At 38.0% G+C, this 16,046-nt stretch overlaps 1 protein-coding gene across 1 annotated transcript; it reads right to left on the bottom strand.

Moving 5' to 3' along the window:
• Positions 1-11,843: 11,843 nt before the first annotated feature.
• On the bottom strand, positions 11,844-15,652 carry LOC110580906 (matrix Gla protein). The gene is made up of 5 exons (XM_021690595.2): positions 15,629-15,652; positions 15,247-15,392; positions 13,554-13,586; positions 12,640-12,715; positions 11,844-12,220 (listed from the first exon to the last, which is right to left on the bottom strand). The coding sequence occupies exons 2-5, from the start codon at positions 15,305-15,307 to the stop codon at positions 12,079-12,081; spliced, it is 312 nt and encodes a 103-aa protein (XP_021546270.1). The 5' UTR covers positions 15,308-15,392; positions 15,629-15,652; the 3' UTR covers positions 11,844-12,078.
• Positions 15,653-16,046: the final 394 nt, after the last annotated feature.

Genomic DNA, 16,046 nt, shown 5'->3' with positions numbered 1-16,046 from the left:
CATCATTGTAAAGTCAAAAAATTATAAGTTGAACCATCATAAGTTGAGGACTGCCTGTATTCTGAGACACATTATAATCAAACTGTCAAAAGCCAAAGACAAGGAGGGAATCTGAAAACAGCAAGAGAAAAGAAACTTGTCACATACGAGGGGACCCCCGTAAGGGGATTTTTCAGCAGAAACCTTGCAAGGCAGAAGGGAGTGGGAAGATATAGTCAAAGTGCTAAAGGGAAAAACCTGCCAACTAAGAATAATATATCTGGCAAAATTATCCTCTGAAAATGCAGGAGAGAAAAAGATTTTCTGAGACCAAAAAATATACAACATGACACACACACACACACACACACGAGGGAGTTCATCACCACTAGGCTTATCTTATAAGAAATACTAAAGAGTTTTTCAAGTTGAAATAAAAGGATGCTAAATAGCAATATGCTGGCATAAGAAAGTATGAAATTCATTGGTAAAAGTAAATATATAGACAAATACAGAATACTGTACTACTGTATTCTGGTTGATCAATCACTTTTAATTCTAGTTTAAAGGTTTAAAAAGAAAAAGTATTAAAAATAACTAAATAAAAACATGTTAAAAGATACACAATATGAACAGATGCAAATTGTGACAACAATAACATAAAATGCATGGAGGGGGAGAAGTTATAGTGTAGGATTTTTGTATGTGATTGAATTTAAGTTGTTACCAGCTTAAAATAGACTCTTATAAGGATAAGATATTTTACGTAAGCTCCAAGGTAGCCAAAACAAACTACATATATATTTAATATATATCTTTATATATATATTTAATATATATCTTTATGTATATATACATATAAAATTACACAAAAGAAAAATAGAAAGGAATCAAAGCATACCAAGACAAAAATACATAAATAAACATATACATATAAAATATATATCACACATATATGATATATATATATATATCAACAAAACACAAAAGAAGACAGCAAGAGAGGAAAAGACAGACAAAAGAACTACAAAACTAACAGAAAATACCTTAAAAAATGACAATAGTAAATCCTTCCCTATCAGTAATTACTTTAAATGTAAATGGATTAAACACCCTGTCTTAGTCTGTTTGGGCAGCTATAACAAAATATCTCAGAATGAGTATCCATTTTAATTTAACAGAAATTTATTTCTCACAGTTTTGGAGGCTGGGAAGTCTGAGATCAAAATGCCAGCATGGTCACATTCTTGTGAAGTTTTCGTTCTGACTCATAGTCAGCATTTTCTTGCTGTGTCCTCACACAGCAAGGGGCTGAAGATCTCTTTGGAACCTCTTTTATGAGGCACTAATCCCATTCATGAAGGCTCTACTCTTATGCTTTATGCACTTCTCAAAGGTCTATACCATCACCTTTGGGAATTAGGATTTTGTCATATGAATCTGGGGGAGGGGACACATTCAGATGATAATACTCCCAAATCAAAAGACATGGAGTGTCTTGGATTGACTGAATGGATTAAAAAATCCCAACTATATCCTGTCTGTAAGAAACTCACTTTAGATTTAAGGACGTACATAGGCTGAAAGTGAAAGGATGGAAAATGATAAGCCATGCAAATAGTAATCAAAAGAGAGTAGGAGTGTCTATACTTACATCAGACAAAAGAGACTTTAGGTCAAAATCTAGTCAAAAGAGGTAAGGAAGGTCATTACATAATGACAAAAGGGCCAATTCAACAGGAAGATATAACAATTATTTATAATTGATAATTTATAATATTTATAATAATATAATTATAATATACAATATATAATAATATAATTTATAATTATTTATAATATATGAACCTAACATCGGAGCACCTAAATTTATAAAGCAAACATTGACAGAACTGAAAGAAGAAATAGACAACAATACAATGATAGTAGGATGCTTGAATACTCCACTTCAATAATGGATAGAGCATCTAGACAAAAGATTAATAAAAAAGTGGAGGACTTGAATAATACTATAGGCCAATTGGACCTAATACACTTATACAGAACATTCCACCCTATAGCAGCAGAATACACATCCTTCTCAAGCATTTATGGATCTTTCTCCGAGATATTAGGTCATAAAACATATTAGGTCATAAAAGAGGTCTTCACAAATTTAAGAATTGACACGTGAATGGATGAAGAAAATGTGGTATATACATACAATGGAATACTTTTCAACCTTAAAAAGGAAGGAAATTCTGCAATGTGCAACATGGATGAATCTTGTGACATTATGCTAAGTGAAATAAGCCAGTCACAGAAAGAAAAATATTGCATTATTCCACTTACATAAGGTACCTGAAAATAGTCAAATTCATATAATTGAAAAGTGGATAGTGATTGCCAGGGGTTGCATGGGGGGGGGTGGTTTGAGGAGTTATAAATCCAGGTTATAAAGTTTCAATTAAACAAGATGAAGAAGTTTTAGAGGTCTGCTGTAAAACATTGTACCTATAGATGATAACAATACACTTAAAAGAATTAAGAGGGTAGATCTTATGTTAAGTGTGCTTACCACGGTAAAATAAAATAATAAAAAAGAAATTGTATAGCTTTTCTGTCCTAGAATCATGGCAAATGGAACATATAGCACTGGGTTATTTTTTGTGTTAATATAGAAAGAATATTTCAATTGGTAAGTGAAATAGACCCTCATTCCTGAGAGGTGTGAGCTCCTGGTCACCATGTATTTCTCAGACCATGGCTGATATACCTGGTTACCATGCTTATGATAAGAAAATAACTTTATTTTACAAATGAATGGAGTTTGTGTTTCTGTTTGCTGAGAGAGAGAGAGAGAAAGACGCATGGGAGTATGAGTGTGTCTGAGTAGCATATCAAATATAGAAGTTTAAAAAGGAAAAAAGAGAAATGAGGCAGTTGAATATATGCACTCTGTTTTATTCTAGAGAGAATAATTAATGCCAAAATTTTTAAATTGATTCAATATAAGAAAAATTTATTTTTTAAAGATTTTTAAAATTTATTTATTTTAGAGAAAGAGAGAGAGAGAGAGAAAAAGAGAGAGAGTGCCAGCGTGGGGAGGAGCAGAGGGAGAGGGACAAGCAGACTCTGTGCTGAGTGTGGAGCCTGGCACAGGGGGCTGATCCCATGGCCCTGAGGTCGTGACCTGAGTTGAAATCAAGGGTTGGAGGCTTGACTGACTGAGCTACCCAGGGGCCCTGGTATAAGAAAAATTTCTATCCTAACAATCAGTTATCCAAAAATGAGCTAATATATCATGTGACCTAGAGAATTTTCTAACACTGAAGATTTAAGTGCAAACTGATCATTTTCTACTGCATGGCCATACTGTGTGGTATAGAGCAAGTATATGATAAATACTTGTTAAATGTTAAATACATGGTAGGCATGCTATAGAAGGAAAGAGAGAGAGGTTGGGCTTGAACAATAATTCTGAAGTAAGTTGTGCAAGATGGTGACAAATACCCTTTAAAAAGAATATTCTATTGTCACATTATCTTGTGTACCCCTGTGTTAAATAGATTCAAACAGATTCCTTTACTGATGGACCACACAGAGGGTTTAATATAGCAAATTTCCCATAAATATATATCTCCAAGAGGAGATTATGCAAAAACAATAGAACTTATTTGGGCATAAAACAACTTTTGACAAGACACTGACTGGGACATCATTCTTTAGAATACTTATTTGAGAAACGCTGGCCTAAATTTGCTCCATTTTTTCCTTCTAATTCTTAATTCCTTTATGTTTTCCAAGAGATGGGTGCTATTTGTCCTTATGCTTTTACTAAACTTTGTAGTTCTAGCTACCTTCTCCTGGATAGCATGGGTGTGTATAGAAATGTATTTACCAGCTTAGTGAAAAATTTATCTCTTTCTCAGCTCTATGACATCTTCTTTGGTATACTCTCCTGTTTGAGGTCTAATTTACTTCTAGGGGTAAGTCGTAGCACTTAGGATTTTCTTTGAATATTTTTATAATACAAAATCATTATCTTTAGGAACATTTCCAAGACTTCTTGTAAAGAGGAAAATTCTCTCTCAGAATGTTTAAAAACTGTATCTAAATGTATGCAGATTATTTTCCTATTTTATTATAGGTTTGTGGTCAAAAGGAGTGGTCATTATCCTTAGATGAAATGGCCAGAGATAAATTTTGTGTATTGCTTTCTCCAAAGTAAAGGAGTCAGAGTGTTTCTAGGCAAGCACCATAAAAATCTCCTCTGTTAACTGAGAAAAGAGCACATTTCTGAACAGTATTTTTCAAAGCTTAACCTCATGTTTTAACAACCCCAGATGACTTATGTTCCTGGCTCTCTTGTTCGTTGGTTAGCCTTCAGTGGCTGAATTCAGAGAAATGAGCGATGGAAAAACCCCCAATGGGTCACCCAGTTCATTTCTCTAAAGAAATTAACTGGTGAGTCTCATAATGTAGTCCCTCGCATCAACTTACTTAAGGATAACTCGAAGGAGAGGGGTTTACATTTTTTTTTTTTTTAAAGATTTTATTTATTTATTTGACAGAGAGAGACACAGCGAGAGAGGGAACACAAGCAGGGGGAGTGGGAGAGGGAGAAGCAGGCTTCCCGCAGAGCAGGGAACCCGATGCGGGACTCGATCCCAGGACCCTGGGATCATGACCTGAGCTGAAGGCAGTCGCTTAACCAACTGAGCCACCCAGGCGCCCGGGGTTTACATTTTTAAATCAGAAATAACTGGGGCCAATTTCAATCTCAGGATGAATTTAGAGTCCATCAAAAGATTTCCATATACTACCTCTGCTGTATTTGTGTGTGTGTGTGTATATATATATATATATATATCATAAACTGGGTACTTAAGCCAAATACATTCTGGCTTGGAGCTTGTAAGGGGAAGGGAAGATAAAAAAGAAGGAAATCACAAGACTGAAAGATACCAGTGTCAGGGTAAAGGCCTAGGTCTTTATGCCCTTGCATTGACCAGTTTTGAGATGTGGGCTGTTTCATGACTTGGAGCGAGCTGCTCTCTTCAGCTAAGGGCAGTTTTGGGAGAGGGACTCAGCCCACTCAAAGCCATCAGCTGCTGGCATTTGAGGGAATGAGTGCCTCAGTCCTGAGGGAACTGAGCCAAGCACCATAAAATCAATTACAGTCCACACTTGCCCTGTTACATCCACTTGTTTCATACAATATGTTTCAGAAATAGCTTCTCCAGGATTTTGGTTGGTCTCTTCCGGGAAAAAAATTACAATCTAGTCACTTTTTCCTGGTTACTGTGGCTGTTTCATAGAAATGTGTTTAGTGTAACAGTGATCTCTTTCTTAGCTCTATTGTTTCTCCTTTGGTGTAGTCTCATATTTGAAGTCTAGTTCACCCCTGGAGCATGTTAGAATACTTACAAAGGTTAGTCGGACAAACTACAGCCCGTGCTGAGGCAGCTGGTTGTAAAGTCACTACTAAAACTATTTCCCGGGCGCTTGGGTGGCTCAGTCGTTAAGCGTCTGCCTCTGGCTCAGGTCATGATCCCAGCGTCCTGGGATCGAGCCCCGCATCGGGCTCCCTGCTCAGCGAGAAGCCTGCTTCTGCCTCTCCCACTCCCCCTGCTTGTGTTCCCTCTCTCGCTGTGTATCTCTCTGTCACATAAATAAATGAAATCTTTAAAAAAATAAAAAAAAAATTAAATAAATATAAAAAAAAATAAAACTATTTCCCTCTTCAACTACCCATTCTCGATCACCTTACTCTTAGTTAACACATCTGGTGGTCTAGGTGTGTAATTTACTAAGTGAAATAGATCCCCATTCCTGAGAGTTGTGAGCTGGTCACCATGCCCTTCTCAGACCATGGCTGATATACTATTTGCCCATTTACTATCACAACTGGGCAGAGAAATGTCAGGAGATATTCCAATGGATTACCAAGATATCCAATGTATTTTTCTTCTTAGATTCAAAAGCCCTACCTTCTCCTGATAAACAGGTTCAATGATCCCTTTTAGAAAAGATGACTCTGTTACTTGCTCATTGTTCTCTTAGAATGAAGAGACTGATGTGACAGCATCTAGAGCTTAAATGGGACTCTTTTAATGTCCTGTGGTGAAATCGTTCTCTCTATCTGAATCAGGATTTACAACCCACAGATACTAGAATTGTAAGGAGGGAAAGTATAAATTCTTCATGTGGGTTACAAAATATGATAAATAGAGCCACTCCTACTTACTTATCTGGGGTCTGAGAACCCATGTAGTCTTCCTACTGGGGACATGCCATTGTATGATGCTTGGTAGTTTAGGTTGTATAACACATCATGGATAAAGATGCCCCATTCTTGCAGAGAAAGTGGAGTGGATTAATATATTCTGTTCTGAATTAACATCAATTGCTAGGGATTCTTACTGATGGAGGAGGTATGGCAGAAGATATATCTGGCAATAGTCAGAGAGGTAGCAATTTCTGGGCTCCAGAAGAGGGCCATCTAGGATGAAATAGAACTCTAGTTCATAAATAAAAAAAGGCAATCTGGGCAAAGTTTCAGGGTTCCAAATCAAAACAAGTTCAGTATAGAATTTTCTCTCATTAGAATTCTGTATTATGGCAAGGAACTGGGCTAGAGTGTTGGAATTGAGGAAATGAAGGAAAGGCTATTACTTGCAGATTTTCTTTATTGAAAAGGTAACCATAGGGATTTAAATAGTGCTTGAATATACTACTAGTACTACTATTTAAGTATATATCTTTAACTCCATTCTAATATGGACACTTTTGTGACTGCATAAAAATATAGTTGCATGAATTCTAAACCCAGGTGAACATAAAAGCTAAGATAATGAATTTTCCTTAAACAAAAATGAACTTCCCTGGCCTAGGATTCTAAAACTACATGTTTCATCAGCACAGGTAGATAAGGCATGGGGGAAAATTGAGGAAGAATGAAATAGGTACAAGCTGGCCTATGCTATCGATAGTTTTTGGCTGTAAATTCTGCTGGCTGCTTTCAAAGTGTAAGTGGGAATCCCCAAAGAAAGATCATCTTGCCGTTTCTTAATATCCAGAGCATAGTACATTACAATAATAGAAATAGTACAATAGAAAACAACAGTAGAAATAGTTAACATTTATTAAGCACTTACTGTATGCCAGTGTTTTGTGTACTTCACATATATTTCATTTATTTGATATTTACAACAAGGTTAAGATGGGTACTAGAATAATCTTATTTTACAAAGTCTTTATTCTCAAACACTATGCTAAAATGTAAGATGGCTTTTATGGGGTGGGAGAAGAGCATTCCGACTCTGTTTAAGCACTCTTTGGTTCCCAGGATGTACTACTTCATGAAAGGCCTTACCAAGGTCATGAAAGAGGAAGAAAATAAGACCTGTGACCTGTCACTTCATGTGTCTTAGCTCTGAAAAACCAATTATTATTATTATTATATATTTTTTTAAAGAATTTTTATTTATTTGTCAGAGAGAGAGAGAGCGAGAGAGAGCAAGCACAAGCAGGGGGAGTGGCAGGCAGAGGGAGAAGCAAGCTCCCAGCTGAACAAGGAGCCTGATGCAGGACTCAATCCCAGGGCTCTGGGATCATGACCTGAACTGAAGGTAGATTTGTAACCAACTGAGCCACCTAGGCATCCTGAAAAACCAAATTATTTCAGAGAAAGAAATAGAACAGAGAAGGTGTATAAACAAAATTTTGACTGACCTGAAACTACATTAAAACTAGCTTTATCAGATTGGAAATTGTGACTGCATACAATGAAAGGTTGATACAAATATATGGACCATTTGTACATAACCCTTCTAAAAACTGGCTTAAGGAATTAGATTTTATGAGGCCTAAAGTGAATTTCTCAAGAAAATAAAATACTTGTCCTTGGAACAGTCATTTAGTCTCTAAGCTCTCAAATTATTCAACATAAAATGAGGGGGTTGAATGAGGTTTTTGCTGAACTCCTTGTCAGCTCAAAAGCTATGAATCTAATGTTGTGTGATTGATAAAACAAGAGGTTTGGAGCTGGAAGACCCGGGTCCCCCTATTAACCAACTGAATGATGGTCACAGATCTGGCTCCTGGGAAACAGACTCTAAGATTTGGAGATTTGTGTGCAGATGGTTTATAGGGAAGTACTCTTAGGTACAACATGGGAGGGGTGAGGAACATAGGCCTAGACAAAGTGAACATTTGAGCTGTTGTACAATTCCAATAAATGCCTCAGCCAATTCCAGGGGGAAACTCTGAGGCTAAGATGACCATTCAGAATAGTCCCGTCCGATAGTGGGCTTTTGGGCAATATGGAGTCTTAAATGGGATTTACCCTTTCTTTAGAAATAACTAAAGAAAACAGACAACAATACATATGAAACAATGATTTTCAAGACACCGGGCATCAATCAATGAAAGATGATGGTGATCCCTAAGAGATGAGAAACAAACAAAGTGAGTCCTGTGATTGCCTCAGTTTATTGCCTTAAGAAAGTTTCCAGGCCATGGCTCAGGGAGGGGGGAACCAAAGTGAAATATGGTGAACATTTTGAGTTCAGATGAGTTGAAAGTCCTAGGAGAATATGGTGGTTATAGTTTAAATGGCAAAATACTGGAGAGGAGAGTTACCAAGAAAGGGATCTCTGGATATCTGGATATGCAGCAGAGAACTGATTGGCACATAAATATAAGAAAATAATCATCCAAGAGGAATAGAGGGAATAGTGACTGGCATTAATTCAGGGCTGGGATTATTTCCTCCCTACCACCCAGTCATGGGACATTGGGTACAGTACTCAGAGGGTCTTTCTTCAGTGTGGGGGAAGCAACTGGCCCTAGACTAAATACTGAGTTGGTCTCCTTTTAAAAGCAAGATTTAAGCAATGAAGCTTTTCCCAGGTCATTTAACTGTCCCAGAACAAAGCTCAAGAATACTTACAGAAATACAAGAGTATCCAGCACACACAAAAATAAAATTTGCAATGTCTGGTGTCAAATAAAAGATTACCAGGAATTCAAAGAACTAGGAAATTAAGATCCATAACAAATAGAATAATCAACCAATCAAAACCAATGTGGAAGTGACATAGATACTGGAATTAACAAAGATATTAAAAAAGTTATCCTAACTGTATCTAAGATGTTAAAAAAATTGAGACAGAAAATACGAAAACACCCAAATCAAACTTCTACAGGTGAAAACTTTAATGTCTGAAATGAAAAATGCCCTAGATAGGATTAACAAAATTAGATACTAATGAAGATAAGTTAACAAACTTGTAGACACATTTAAAGAAACTGTCAATAATGAAATACACAGAGCAAAAACAACTTATAAAAATGAAAGTAATATCAGGGAGCTGTGGGACAACTTCAAGTGCATGTCATTTCAGCCTCCAAAGAAGAGGAGTGAAGGAAGGAAAATATTTGAAGAAATAATGACTGATAATTTCTAAATTTAATGCAATCCTAGAAGCTCAACAAACCTCAAGAACAAGAAAAATAAGGAAAAACCACATGAAGGTATGTCATAATCACTTTGGTTAAAACCAAATGATAAAGAGAAAAACGTTAGAAGCTGCAAGACATAAAAGACTCAGTACATACAGAAGCATAAAGATAAGAATGACAACAGATTTATAGCAGAAACAATGCTAGCTATAAGACAGTGGAACATCTTAAGAGAATTAAAAGAAAAAAACTGGCAACATAGGATTTGATATGCAGTGAAGATATTTCAAATAATAAGGCAAGATTTCAAAACCAAAAGAATCCAGCAGATCTGCACTAAAAGTAATGTTAGAGGAAATCCTTTAGGCAGAAGGAAAATGAGACCAGATAGAAATCTGGATGCATACAGAAGAATGAGGAGCTGTGGAAATCAAACTGCATAGGTAAATGTATGAGATTTTTTTTGGTATTATCTAAGCCTTTTAAAAATAATTGACTATTTAGGGGTGCCTGGGTGGCTCAGTCGTTAAGCATCTGCCTTTGGCTCAGGTCATGATCTCAGGGTCCTGGGATCAAGCCCCGCATCGGGCTCCCTGCTCAGCCAGGATCCTGCTTCTCCCTCTCCCACTCCCCCTGCTTGTGTTCCCTCTCTAGCTGTCTCTCTCTCTGTGTCAAATAAATAAATAAAATCTTTTTAAAAAAATAAAAAAAAAAAATTGACTGTTTAAAGCAAAAATAACAAAAATGTCCAGTAAGATCTATAGCATATGTAAAAGCAAAAAAATAACTGGACTATTTAGACTCTTTACATATAATGAGATTACTGTGATAAGTTTAAGACTATCATCTTGCTTTTCAATTTGTCCCTTTTGTTTTTTTGTTCCTCTTTCCCCCCATTTTTGCCTTCTTTTGGACTCCTTGACACTGATGCAAATGAGGATGAGTCCTATAACTGCCCCAACTTCTTGGAAAGTTTTCAGGTCATAGGATAGACAATAGAACCCACCAGAGCCATATGGCCTTCCTAAATTGAGGAGATAGAGCTGGGAGTCCAGAGAGGTGGCTGGTGATCACAAAGAAGAGTACCAGAGAGGAGAGAGATGCACATAAGAGAGAGCCCTAGAGATCTGTAGAGAATTGCACTCAAGTCCTTAGCTGGGAACCATCAGCTGCCAATATATCTGGTGGCCAGGTGAATAATATCTCAGCCTCAGTGATATACCACTGCATTTACTACAATGTCTTCAGGAAGTTACTTCTCTGAGTCTCAATTTTACCATCTAATAAATATTACCCATCTTCTAGGTTGTTGTAAGACCCAATGAGTTATCACATGCAAAATAGCTTAGAAAATGATAAAACGCTCATCATCATATTAATATGATGATGGTTTAAATTATATAACACACATTATTATGATGAATGTAACAGTTTCCAAATTGGGTGAGCACTCCCAGGCATGACTAGTCAGTCTGTTTTTAGTCAGCTTTCATTAAAAACCCTTTGTGAACAGAACATATTAACAAGCCTGTAGAGAGAAAAGAAACTGCAGTTTCTTACCATAATGTTAGCCAAGAAAATATACATAAAAAAGAAACTTTAATCAAAATATGAATTGAATAATATTATTGTACTTGATTCTACATATATTGTTGAAGGGCTAGACACTGGCTTGAGTAGTATGATAGGAGGTGGGTGGATTTAATCATTACTGATTTCATAAAGTACTTGAGTTTTGAGCTGGATTTTGAAGGATTAGAAAGATTATCCACTAAGGAGATGAAGGCAGTGGGCCTACCAAAAGGAATGGATGTAAAAGTTGGACATGGATGAGCTCTCATGGAAGAGAAGAGCAGTTTGAAGTGGGATTGAGAAGTCCTGGGCTCTGTCTCGAACTACCAAGCAGGAGACTCTGGAGCCTCATCTCCTCGTTGGCAAACCAGGCTTAAGGGAGATATAGATCATCTTGTCTGGCTCCAAAATTCCATGACTGAATTGTTTAAACATCTCTGGTGATTGTGAAAGCAGACATTTTCTTGGCCCAAGTGAGTTGAAACTGTGACATCTTAGGAAATGATAACACTCAAGATATTATGATGAGGGTGATGAGCCAGGATAGAGCCTGGAATCCACACAGAAGGAATTTAGGGCCATTTAAAGTTTGGGAGCAGGAAGATCATGATTAATCACCTCTGAGGTTTGAAAACTCTGGAAAACATATACTAGGCGGCATTCACCAATCCCAAGATAGAGTCTAGACAACTTATGGCTGAATGTCTTCTAAGTTTCATTCTTTCTATGTAATTATGTTTCTAATCAACACTAGAATATGATTAACAGAATTTCCTATTCTGGGTTAGGTGGGCCATGGTTTAAATATCTCAACACTTTTTCCAGAAGAAATCAGACTCACAAAATGAAAGTATCCAACCAACAGTTTATTGTGTAATAATCACACATCTGAACTCCCTCTTGACCTTTCCCTACATTGCTCTTTCACTGCCTCTCAACCTGGGGGCAGGAAGGAGGGTAGCAGTCAGACAAGAACACTTAAGAAGGAAGCAATTCGTATGTGTTTATGTAGGTCAATGATGCTACTGCAAAGGAATACAAAACCAGGCACCAGACTCTGGAAAGAGACTTTTTCCAATCTCATTTGGCCCCTCGGCGCTGCCTGAAATAGCGATTGTAGGCAGCGTTGTATCCATAAACCATGGCATAGCGTTCACAAAGCTTGAAGTCATCACAGGCTTCCCGATTGATCTCATAGGCAGGCTTGATGCTTTCTCTGATCCTAGAAAGTGGGGGCAGGGGGATGGGATGGAAAGAGGCCCAAAATGAGAAGCATAAATAGAGTAGGGGGAAAAAAAAAAGGAAAAGGGGAAAAAAAGAAAGAATAAGAAAATATGAGAGAGATCCCATTTATCCCCCAATATTAGAGGGAAAGGTGGAATGGGGACTTTTTTTTAGCGAAAATAGAAATTTTCTTTCTGTCCTCCTTTCCCTTCTCCCTCCCTCTGCTTTCTGGGTCTTTCACAAGCTAGTCTTCTTGAAATCCAGTTGTTTTCTCTATATTGTTTTTTAAATTCTATGATTTGGGGATACAATTAGAAATAATACATATGATTTAAAAAAACGGGTTTCTCATTCTGTTCAGATCAGGGGTGCTACATTGGGAAAAATTACCTCCCCTCATCAAGTTTTGTTACCCACCTCTCTTGGGCTTTAGCTCTCCATCTCAGTTGCGGGGATATAAAAGTATTAGCATTTCTCCTGTTAATGAAGGGATCTTAAAAGAAAAAATAAAAAATTGCAGTTTTAGGAAAGCAGTAGTTGGAGATATTTCCATGAATATTCCCTGACATAAGTATATTCGAAAACTCATTAAGTCATGCATTTCATGTAACTAGAGATCTTACAAAAGTCAGAGGGAAAGATAAAGCGGGTTTCATAAACTGCCTGATCAAAAGAAATCAGTATATGTTTTTTTAGAGATTTGTCACATAGGCCCCAGTTATTTTTTTTTATTTCGCCTATGGGCAATCGCTTTGCCTTTCTCAATTTGGTATTCCTGGTCAGTGTGTGTTTAATTCCTGTGAGGAGAACTTTTCTCTGTCCTGAGGACTTGTAAAGCATAACTTTAGATTACCAGAAATAGACTGTGTAAATATTATGAAAATAATGAACAAATTGAAAATGAGAGTGGTATGTTACTTCCTCCTATACTCAGTCTTTGTAAGTCCAGATACTCAATAGCATTCCACATGCTGACGACCGTGGTTTCCCAGCTGACTAGGCCTCTAATTCCCTACTTTGCCATTTGTCATTTTACTCCTTGTTTTCCATCTGTGTGGTTGATGTGGTGCCAGCTTAGAATTTCCAAATGCCTCCAACTCTGTTGAATGCAGCTTCAAGGCCATATTACACTATTTCAAGCTTCAACAATTGCTCATCTGGAGATTTTTATAGTCATTAGATTTTTAAATTTACTTTAGTTTTCCCAAAAGAGACCCCCTCTTTCCCTTCCCTATTTGACCTCCATATATTACCATTTTGTCAATTTAAGAATAGGAAGAGAGATTCTTTAAAGCATGAGATTTAAATAAGGAAGTCAAATGTTTACTTACTAATTTCATAGGATTCCATGCTTTCATGAGATTCTGGAATAAAAAAAGATTCATTTGATTGTTATTTATCACACATGGCAACGGTCTAAATTTAGGGAAGGAAGGAGAGAAAAGAGTCAAAAAGATGTGAAGAATATAGTGAGCAGTGTGATTATTACAAATTTCCGGCATTAGGATTTATGAATTGTTTCTCTAGCTCTGTCCTTGGTGTAGAGATCTTTACACTTTAGTTTTTTCTGTTGTTGAAGGAACCAGTGGTTAAAAGTTAAAAGTGGTCTTGGTTAAAAGTTCCCAAGGGCTACGAGGTCTTCAGGCTAGTGAAATAAGATAATTTAAGTGCTACACACAGATTTCCAGAGAGGCTTCTTCTCTGATTCATTTGAGACCTGTCCAAGAGCAGGGTTGAGAAAGAGACAGAGGGGTCCAAAAAATAGCCCAGGTCCTCCAGGCAGTGTGGGGAGATGGTCAGCTGGGCTCTACCAGGATAGGTCTCAAAGAGGTTCCTAAAGGCTCTTAGGAACCTGTATGAACTTGGCAGCCACAGAAACCACTGGCTCCAGCTGACAACTCCCACTGGGCTGCAGCCAGTTCAGAGGAAAAACTGAGCTGGTGCCAAAGCAAAAGTTTTCTTCTTTCTACCACTTTCCTGTGCATAGTAGGTAAATTTGGCAATAAGAGGTTTGTATTTGTAAGCAAGTGATTTTATTTCAAAAATTAAAAAGGAGATGAAAACACCAAATCCTCTGATACAGAAACCATGTGAATAATTTCAAGAGTCAGAAGAAAAGTACTAATGGTTGTTAATACAATTGAGGTTTAAGGGCATCTAAATATCCAGATAATTGAAGCGTAAGACAGACTGAAACTAATCTTACTTCAGTTTTTCTTTCGTAAGCTTTGAACAGACACGGATCTAGTTAACAACGGAGAGAAACCAGGTGGAATTTATCTTTTGACAATCGAAATTATACAATCCGTTTTTTCTCTGAGATTCTTTAAATGCGAAACTCTATTTTTTTTTTAAGGTTTTTATTTATTTGACAGAGAGAAAGACAGCCAGAGAGGGAACACAAGCAGGGGGAGTGGGAGAGGGAGAAGCAGGCTTCCCGCGGAGCAGGGAGCCTGATGTGGGGCTCGATCCCAGGACCCTGGGATCATGACCTGAGCCGAAGGCAGACGCTTAAGGACTGAGCCACCCAGGCGCCCCCGAAACTCTATTTTTAAATTAATTCACTGAACAAATGTAGGAAGTTCATGAGATTGTCCTGTCCCTGCAGAGGGCTAAACTTAACACTTCATGTGAAAACTGATTTTCTTAAAGGTGAGTGATTTCACTAATACCTTTAACCAAATTGTTACAGAGTATAAATAAACATCCCCAAAAATGGGAACTCAGGGGGCTGGGAATTTGATATCTTCTTTCTGTAACAGCAAAGTTTCTAGGTGTATAGCGACTTACCATAGACAGGACCTGCTTGTTAAGTTGCCTACAGAAATCTGGATATTTCGGATGTGAAGAAGACTTGATGGGACAAATCAGTGTCCACGGGGCTTGGGAAATGTTAAATTGATGGTACTTTAAGATTCTATTAGAGAGAGGGGGGAGAAGAGGAGGAGGGAGGGAAAAAAAATCAAACTGAAATCAGAGGCAGAAGAGAAAACCTAGAAAAGTGGCAGGAGAAAGGTTTCTCACCATAGCACAGAGCTGCCATAGCCCAGGCAGCCAGAAGGCAGGGAAGGAGCAGGCTCTTCATGGTCTCTCTGTGTCCCGTGGGTTGGTCTCACTGGCTTTTGTGGCAGCAGAGGGGAGAGAGGCTCCTGCAGGCTGTTCGTGAAAGGCTGTGGAGATTTTATAAGAACGAGAGCAGCTGAAAGGGGAGGAAGCAGTGGGAGGGGGCCAGAGAAGGTGGAGACTGGTTGGCCCTAAACTAGCACTGGGACTTTTCCCAAATCCTCATTCCTTCCAGATATTATCTACTCTGGGTGGGCAGTTTTCCCTCACTCCTGGACCAGACGGTGCTATAGCAGGATGGTGCCCTGCTACAGACGTGGCCGCCCTAGGTTTGGGGCCAGACCTGGGCAAAAGTCCACAGAAAAGGGAGTTGCCACAAACACGTGTTTGCCTTTCTAATTCCTTCTCCGATCCACTCTCCTGGCCCTGACTGCAGGTCTGGTGTGCAGACAGAGCTGAAGTGTTCCGCTTGCTCCCCTGATGGATGGATGAGCAAAGGACTTCGCTTCATAAACTGGTTCTAATGTAGACTTATTTTCCCAGTAGGGTTGAACTAACAGTCCTGGACCAATTGCATATGTGCCCAGTGATATGCAACTTTTGCGTTTTTTCCAAGTGCTCAGCAGGGCAGAGATGTTCAGTGACGCCCTGAGTTCTGTTTCCTCAATTGGCTCCATCGTAACTTGCCCATCCAGTTTTGTGTCTTGAGTCCAATCCTGTGCCCCAAAGCCCTCTTAGGCTGGATGTCACTGATCTAAAGT

The sequence above is a fragment of the Neomonachus schauinslandi genome, chromosome 5, assembly GCF_002201575.2.
Source record: "Neomonachus schauinslandi chromosome 5, ASM220157v2, whole genome shotgun sequence".
Taxonomy (NCBI): domain Eukaryota; kingdom Metazoa; phylum Chordata; class Mammalia; order Carnivora; family Phocidae; genus Neomonachus; species Neomonachus schauinslandi.
This window is presented reverse-complemented; position numbering and strand designations above follow the sequence as displayed.

Coding starts and splice junctions, on each gene's coding strand:
- LOC110580906 (XM_021690595.2), bottom strand. CDS start 15,307: ATGAAGAGCCTGCTCCTTCCCTGCCTTCTGGCTGCCTGGGCTATGGCA. Junction 13,587..15,246: donor TATGGCAGCTCTGTGCTATG/GTGAGAAACCTT, acceptor TTTTTATTCCAG/AATCTCATGAAAGCATGGAA. Junction 12,221..12,639: donor AGAGCTAAAGCCCAAGAGAG/GTGGGTAACAAA, acceptor CCCACTTTCTAG/GATCAGAGAAAGCATCAAGC.